The sequence below is a fragment of the Orycteropus afer genome, unplaced genomic scaffold, assembly GCF_000298275.1.
Source record: "Orycteropus afer afer isolate SDZICR_OR568_19922 unplaced genomic scaffold, OryAfe1.0 scaffold00112, whole genome shotgun sequence".
Classification (NCBI taxonomy): domain Eukaryota; kingdom Metazoa; phylum Chordata; class Mammalia; order Tubulidentata; family Orycteropodidae; genus Orycteropus; species Orycteropus afer.
In genome coordinates, this window is record NW_006921699.1 from 3,140,712 (window position 1) to 3,149,203 (window position 8,492).

At 49.8% G+C, this 8,492-nt stretch overlaps 1 protein-coding gene across 1 annotated transcript; it reads right to left on the reverse strand.

Annotated features, from left to right (window-relative positions):
- Positions 1–4,555: 4,555 nt before the first annotated feature.
- SHROOM1 (shroom family member 1) lies at positions 4,556–7,917 on the reverse strand. Its single transcript, XM_007943801.1, is given in 7 exon segments — positions 4,556–4,888; positions 5,001–5,273; positions 5,355–5,499; positions 5,588–6,124; positions 6,335–6,571; positions 6,808–6,863; positions 6,955–7,917. Coding segments are annotated over 7 exon segments (2,544 nt in total).
- Between the last annotated feature and the right edge of the window lie 575 nt (positions 7,918–8,492).

Here is an 8,492-nt window from a genome sequence, read left to right on the forward strand (position 1 = left end):
ATAAGCTGGGCTGTTACCTGTGCACCAGGTGCATCTCGCTGGGTTTTAAACACCAGAGGCTCAGCCTCAAAACTCACGTCTACATGTCACCACAGTAGGATAAACCGACAGACAAGTTTGTCTTGCTGTTGGAGACCTCTCGTATCACCCCCTGTGGCTGACTATTCCTTTGTCTGGCTTCCTGGCTTTTAATCCCCTTTCTCCTGCTCTTCTGGCCTGCTACTCTGGGCGGTCCTGAGTTTCCCCCTCCTCACCTAATCCCGTCAGCTGATTGCTCTTCTCTCTGGCTTCCTGGCTTTTATCCACTTTCTCCTGCTCTTCCAGCCTGCTACTCTGGGCATCCTTGAGTTGTCTCTCTTTACCTGTAACCCTGGGGCTGACTGCTCTTCTGTCTGGGTTCAAGGCTTTTATCCCCTTTCTCTTGCTCTTCCGGACTGCTACTCTAGGCATCCCTGCGTTGTCTCTCCTCACCTGTAGCCCTGGTCTAATCCATACTGCAGACTGTAGTCTTTAATCTTCATCAGTAAGTGCTTCAAGTCATCCGCACTTTCAGCAAAGTTGTGTTATCTGCATATCTCAGGTTGTTAATGAGCCTTCCTCCAATCCTGATGCCACATTACTCTTCATATAGTCCAGCTTCTCAGATTATTTGCTCAGCATACAGATTGAATAAGCATGGTGAAAGAATAAAACCCTGATGCATTCCCTTCATGATTTTAAACCATGCAGTATCCCCTTGTTCTGTTTGAATAACAGCCTCCTGGTCTATGTACAGGAGTACATGAGTACAATTAAGTGTTCTGTGATTCCCATTCTTCTCAATGTTATCCACAATTTGTTGTGATCCACACAATTGAATGCTTTTGCATAGTCAATAAAATACAAGTAAACATTTTTCTGGTATTCTTTGCTTTGAGCCAAGATCCATCTGACATCAGCTATGATATGATTTTACTTTGGTTACATCTATATCTGGGTGGGTTTTTGGTGATGTCATGTATGTAATCTTGAGTTGTTTTCTGCCCTTGTTTGTTCTCTGTCTGAAGGACTCCCTTTACCATCTCTTGTAAGGTTGGCTTGTGTTTTACAAAATTCCTTAATTTCTGTTTATCTGGAAATGTCCTAATTGCACCATCATATTTGAGGGACAATTTTGAGATATGTAATTCTTGGTCAGTAATTTTTTCCTTTCAGGGTTTTATATATGTCATTCTATTGCCTTCTTGCCTGAATGTTTTTCTGCTAAGAAGTAAGAGCTTAGTCTTATTGGTTGGCCTTTATAGGCAAATTGTTTTTTCTGAGCTGTTTTCAGGATTCTTTGTCTTTGATTTTGGAGGTTTGATTATGACATGTCTTGGTGATTTTATTTTGGGGTCTACCTTTGAGGCTCATTTAGCTTCTTGAATGTATATCTCTTGTCTTTCATCATATTAGGGAAGTTCTCTCCCAACAAATCTTCAACAATTTTCTCTGTAATTTTTTTTGTTTCTTCTGATCATATGTAAGTTATTTCTTTTGATGCTGTCCCACATAAATCTTAGGCTTTCTTCTTTCTGATTGTTCTTCTAACAAAGTAGTATTGAGAGTTTATCTTCAACCTCACTAATTCTGTCTTCCATTGATTCAATTCTACTCCTTTGTCCTTTCAGTGTATTATCTATTTCTGAAATCTTAGTATTAATCTCCATTTCTATTTGTTATCTTTGCATGGTTTCTAATTTTTCATTTGTTTTGTCAGTTTGTTCGTGTATTGTTTTCCTGAATTCTTCTAGAGATTTATGTTTTCCTTGATTTTGTCAGTGTTTTCCTTGATCTTCTTCTCAATCCAGTGACAATGGCTAAATGTAATTATTTTGCACTCCTAAACAGGGATTTCTGATGTAATTTCTTTCTTAAAAGTTTTCTTTGTATTTTGGCCTGTTTTTATTACTTTATCTTGCTCTTTTGTGTGAACTGAAATTGTTGTCTCTGAGACACTGTGATGTATTTGTGTTTAATTGGTAATTGTTTGTTGGTGTGTTTTGCCAGGGTTTTTTGCTTTATTTTGTTTTGATATAGCCAATTGAGTGAGGCTGGTTTGCTACTCTGTTCACTAGTTTGGTAGCACATGGTGCTCACCACCTGTCTCCTGGGGTGTGTGATAGAGGATGAGGATGTATGCAGAGTTCTCTGATTGCTGTTCATATAGAGCACTTGAGGATGGTGGGGCTGGTGTTGGCCACCGTCTATTATTGATCACTTGGTGCAGAAGCAAGTAGTGACCCTCACCAAGTGGGTGGGGCTGCAGAAGATGTCAATGTAGCTGGGTAATGTGGGCACAGCTGCTAACTCCCACCAGGTGGGACAAAACAGCAACAACAACAACAAAAAAGACAACAAAAATAAAAGAGGAAAAACAAAACAAAAAAAAAACCCACCGTAAAGAGAAAAGATAAATGAAAAGAAAACAGAAAAAAAGGGAGAAGAGAGCAAGAAAAAGAGAATAGTAAAGAAAAAATAAGAAAAACACCAACAAATAAGTGATAGAAAAGAAATAAAAATAAAAAAGGGAACAATAAAAAGAAAAGGAGGGAAAGAAAAAAAAAAAAGAAAGGACAAAACCCAATGGCTAGGGCACCCAGGCAGTGTTCCTGCTGGCCAAGCAGGCAGTAGGGATCAGGGCATCTGGAGTTCCTGCTAGTCTAGGGGGAAGCTGGGGGTAGGATGCCAGGACCCAGGAAGTTTTCCTGCTGGTCCAAAAAGTGGTTAGGGGCAGGGTGGCTGGGGGCAGGATGTCTGATCACAGAAGGAATTCCTGCTGGCCTAGAAGGTGGCTGGGGGCAAGGCTCCTGGACCTGGAAGAAGTTTGTGCTGGTCTAAAAGGTAGCTGGGGGCTGCATACCTGATACCAGAAGTAGTTCCTGCTGACCTAGTAAGTGGCTGAGGTAGGAGGCCTGGTTGCAGGAGTTCCTGCCAACTCAAAAGATGGCTGGGGGCAGGTCGCCTGGTCCTGGAATGAGTTTCTGCCTGCCCAGAAGGTGGCTGGGGACCAGGCACCCATTCTGGGATGGAGTTCTTACTGGTCCAGAAAGTGGATGGGTGGGTGAGGAGATGGCCACACCTCTGGTCACTGAGAGGGTATAGGAAATAAAGGGAATAAAGTATATTGCATCTTTCTGGTTGCCAGCTACTGGTGTGGGTGACTGTGTAGTCCTCGGCAAGTGGAGCAGATTATCAGGTTGCTGCCCCAATAAGAACGCTGCTTGCAAAAATTCAAAATGGCTACGCTCTTAGGAGCTCTGGTAGCATAGTGGCTAAAGCACTTGACTGCTAACCAGAAGGCTGGTGGTTCAAACCCACCAGCCACTCCTCGGAAGGAAGGTTGGGCAATCCTACTTCCGTAGTGATACTGCCTCGGAAACCCAAGGAGGGGTCGCTATGAGTCAGGGCTGACTCGACGGCACATAACAACAACAACAACACGCTCTCAGGCCAGCTGACAGGCTGCAGCTCCACTTGTCTTGTTGTTCAGTGTTTTCATTCAGTGTCTTCTTCTAGATGGTATTTTTGAGCCATTTCTTTATCCTTTCCTTTGAAGCTCAGGGTATGAGGATTATCCTCTGTATCCACTTCATTTTGTTTCTCATTTGTTTGTTGTAGAGGGTCTGGGTAGCTTGTCTGTCTATTCTGCTACCTTGCCCAAAGTGGTAAGCTTAGTTTTGATAATATAATTGGACGAGGAAAAAAAATTTTCCAGGCGTTGGAATGGGTGTTCCCAAATGCCCACTCTGCTGGATATTTGCTGGAGTTTTTAGGCAGCAAGCATCTGAAACCATTTTCAATTTGGGGAGATTGCCTATCCCTTGAGTCTTGAAGGGAGCCAGTACCCCTCCTTCCACAACTGAAGCTGGTGGCTTGGGTAGAAACCAACTAACCCATCAGACCTAGGCTTTTGTAGGAGTAGTGCAGTCACCAAAACAGTTGGGGTTTATTAGACAGTGGAGGTGGGGGCCCAGCATCCACCTTGGTGCCCCGTTTTCAAGCCTAGTTTTCCAGTCTTCCCAGAGATTCCTAGTCCTGACAAATGCCCTACCAAGAAATCCTTTTCTTCTTCAGGGTTGATGCCTGTAGTTTGTAAACAAGAACCCCCTCCCATTCCAACATGCCCCAGGTGACATACACACTTTCCATGTATGTGTAACTATCAATTTTTATTGGGAAAAGAAAACAATATAGCCGTTTTACATCTTAAGTTGAAGTGCTCCTCTACTTGTTTCCCCTTCTTTCCACAACTGTGAATAAGCCCCTCTCATCACAAAAAGGGGGAATACTGCACTATTTAAGATCCATAAATTAATTACCAAATAATACCCAAGACTTAGGTAATGTCACATAAGAATATTTGGAAGGCATATCCTGGTAATAGCAAAAGCCCTACCGCACACCCCTCACCATCCACCATCCCTACCTCAGGGTCTCCTTCATCCTCCAAGGTCTTGAAGCCCTCAAAGGAAAAGCAGCAAATAAACCAGCATCACCCCCAGTTATGTGACTGTGAAGCTGTCACTGCCAATAACTAGATGAAGGGAGGTGGGAAGGGTGTTTTGTCAGGAGGTCAGGTCCCTGCAGTCCAGGCCATCTTGGAGGGCAGGGAGTGATGGCCAAGGTCACTCCTGATGGCATCCAGTTGATCCTGGAGGAGGTGGACTCTTTCGTCCAGGCTGCGCTGCTGGGCCAGGACAGCAGCCCTGTCAGCTAGCAGGCTGCAGTAGGCGTGCAGCGCCTCTGCAGGCAACGTCCGCACCAACACTTCACGCAGGGCCCGCTCCCGCCGTGCCACATGCTCCTTTAGCTCTTTGGCGTCCTCTTGCTGCCTCTGCAGGAGGCTGAGTCGCTGCAGCAGAGAGGCCTGGAACAGTGAGGAGAGGGCACCATGAGCAGGGTGGGGCTCCCAGGTTGGTTCCAGTGGGAGATTTAGGCCCCTCTCTGCCCTGCTCACCCACAGCTTGAACCCCTTTTACCCGCTCGTCAGGGTCACCATTTGAGCCCGCCTGGATCAGGGCACAATGCACACGGGCCAGGCGAGTGCCCAGCAGCAGCAGAAGGCCCAGCACACGCTCCAAGTCGGCCATGAACCGGCTGAACTGCTCTAGCTCCCGGGGTGCACAGGCCTGGCCCACCATGGACTCTAGAGCCACTCTGCGCCTGGCACATGCCTGGGACGCCACTTGCAGCTGCTCCTGTTCTACCTGAAGTTCCTGCAGCATCTTTTGGAGAAGGTCAGCAAGCTCCACCTGCATGGTAGGCATAGTACTCTCAGGCCAGACTCTGGACTCTTGCCCCAGCTGACCTCCCTCCAGCCACTCCATACTCACCTTCTTAGCATGGATGCCGCTGGTTGATTCAGGGAGCCCCTGGCCATATGGCTGGTCAGGTACAGAGTGCGTGGTAGAGTTTTCAGGCTTTGCCTCTTCCTGAGAAGTTGTCAGGAACTGAGTGGCAGAGTTGAGAAGATTGGACCTGGGGAAAAAGCCAGAGCTCCCTGGGTTGTCCTGCCTCACTATTCAGGCTGGCTCAGAAGCCCGAGTCCCTGGTGCCTTTCACTCACCGTGGCTCAGAAGTACTAGCCTCCCCACAGGCTGGCCCCATTGCAGCCCAGACCTCAGCTAAAGGAATAAGTCCATCCAACACTTCCAGGGGTGGCTCTGGGCTGGGATGGGAAGCAAAGATGTCACTCAGAGAGGGATCTAGCCTGGTCAGCTCCTGAACCAGCTCCTCAAGGCGTTGATTGGGCCATGTTGACCTGGAAGCAGGTTTGCCAGTGCCCCAGGCCTGGGCAGTGTGGTCAGAAGGGCCTGGGGTATCTGGAGGTTCCAGGGCATCAACTAGGAGAGGTTTAAGGGAATCACTCTCTGCAGCTTCAGGGGGGTCAGTGGTCAGCAGTCGAGTAGTGTCCATGGTTGGAATGACACCATTTGTGGTTCCAGAGGGGTTACAACATGTGTTTCTGGAGTCATCCACAGAACTGTTCACCCCCTGCCAGCAACTGTCTGCCCCTGCAGCCTCTGGGTGCTCATAGAGAGGGTGTTCTGGGATGACTGAAGCCTGGCTAGCCCTTTCATCCAGGCCAGCTCCATACTGTTGACTAGAAGAAGCACGGGTACTAAAGTGGAAGAAGACAGTGAATTAAAAAAGCCCCAGCCACAGACAAGTAGTAGCTTCCAAGAGCTATCTGCTCCCACCCCTACCATCTTTGATCCCAGGATCTGGCTAGGAGATGGTTCGCTTTCCCTCCAGAATTTTGTGGATGTGTAAGGGCGGGAGGTGAGGTGGGGGTGGGGGGTTAGTATCTCACTCTACTTGGAAACAGGAGGAAATTCACCTGACTGGAAGCATCTGGGGGCCACGGGAGTCTTGAGGTAATCTCATTCTAATCAGGGGGGCTTCTTCTAGGAAAACTTCATTATCAGGGAGGGTGGGGAGCTGGGCAGACACAATGCAGGTTTCTGAGGCCTTCTGCTCATGGTTGGCAGGGCTGTCCTGGGGACCTTTGGTAGGACACATCACTGCAACTGCCTCTTGAGTCAGGAACCTGGAGGCAAGGATCCCCACAGGCAATGACCCCAAGTAGCCACTGTGACCAGAAAGGAAGCTCTCTGTGCTACACCAGGAAGACAGAGAAACTGGAGGGAAGGGCACATGGTTTGCAAGAGACAGAGTCAGATGGCTCAGACTGAGGGCAGGTGGAGGGCCTTCTCCTTTCTCGGGCAAGAACTGTGAAAGCTGCCTCCCCTAAATTTTGTTCCCAGAGTGGTCCTTGTGTCTCACCTGGAAAGTTTGGTCTGGCACAATGGTCGGGGGAGTTCTGCTTCTTGGGGACTGGCCTGGAAAGGCAAACAGTTGATAAAATGTAGTGTGAATTTTTAGGCTCCTAGATGATCCAACCCTCTAGCCTGCATCACCCATCATCCATACCTGAACAATGGGTAAGACCCTAGCTGGGCCTCCCCAGTGGCCCAAGACTTCTGAAGTGCTCTGACTCCGACTGACAGGCCTGCAGGCCTCACAGAGCTTCAAGAATCCAAGGTCTGGGGCTGTTTGGAACTGGGTCCCAGGCAGCCATCTGACCTGACGGCCTTTGAGCTCAGTCCCACGCTGCATATCCTGGAACTCGGGCCTGAAGAGGCCAGAGCTGCAGTAAGCATCACCCAAGCATTCCCCCACAGGCCCAGTGCCCTGACCCATTCTATTTAGCTTCCCTGGTTCTGAGAAGCAGTACTTCTGCTGCCGGACGGCGAGTTGCCCCTGGCGGGCAATTCCCGGTGAGGGAGCTCCAGAGAGCGCACGCTCCACTTCCCCAAACGGGTGGCTGAGCGAGGCGGAGCGTGGGTGCGCGGTGGAAATCCTCGCTGGCACTGCGGGCCGCAAGCGGGCGGGCAGGCTCATGCGGAACTCTTTGCGCTGGAAGGACGTCTCCCGAAGCACTCGCCGCTGAGCACCCTGCAGCCGCTGACGGTAGGCAGCCCGAGAGGCCGGGGGGCTGGGCGGCTCTGCAGCCCGTGCTGCGGCCTCAGCCTCGGCAGCCAGCGCGTACAGCAGCGGGGTGGCCTGCCTGTTGAGCGGCCCCGGGGTCCCCTGTTCCTGTGGGAGGTGGGGCCCAGAAACTGTAGCTGCTGCCGGAGAAGGCCAGAGGCATGAGCGATAGCCGGGGGTGGGCGGGGCCGTGGCCAGGCCACCGCGCACCACGCGCATATAGTCCGGGTCTAGGTAATGAACAGGGTCGGTCTCGGGCGATGGAGTGCGTGGCTCATGACCACCTGAGGCCACAGATAAAGAGCTGTAGGCTGAGTCTATGTGCATCGACAGTCGCCGCAGGTCCAGGCTGCAAGTAGAGGAGGCTGGGGAGGCGCTGTCATCTCCAGGATCCAGGGCATCCATGGTTGCCAGGATGGACGCTGAGGCCAATTGGCTCAGTGGGTCCTGGAAGAACATAGGCGGGGTGGTGGGTGAGGATCTGCAGGTTGCTGTTAGGACAACCTGGTGGTCCCTCTAAGGGGGGCTCACATGCCCCTTTTTTTTGTCCTTGCTGGCATCGCCCCAACCCCAAAATTTTGCATACTCACCTCAGGGTCAGAGATACCTGTGGAGCCACTTTGGAGATTGAAGGCCTTGGCTTGGGAACGAAGCAGAGAGTAAATAGTCCATTTTCCACTGGGTCTCCCCATGTGCAAAGCCTCAACCTCTAACCCAGTACCTCCTAGTGACAGATGTGCCCATGCTCCTTCCCATCCCAACCTGTCCTGCCCAGGCAGCTTCCCCAGGCTCTGCTCACTTCCTCAAGTTAGTTTTCTCTGTTAAACAATGGTCAAGAGCATTCTGAGGTCCCAGAGGAGCCAAGAAAGGAGAGAGGAGACCCAGGTCATGGGGCAGGGGCAGCTTCAAGGCCTTTCTCCCTTGCTACATGCCATTATGTTTCAGGTGCTTATATTAGCACTTTTCTTGATTCTCACCAC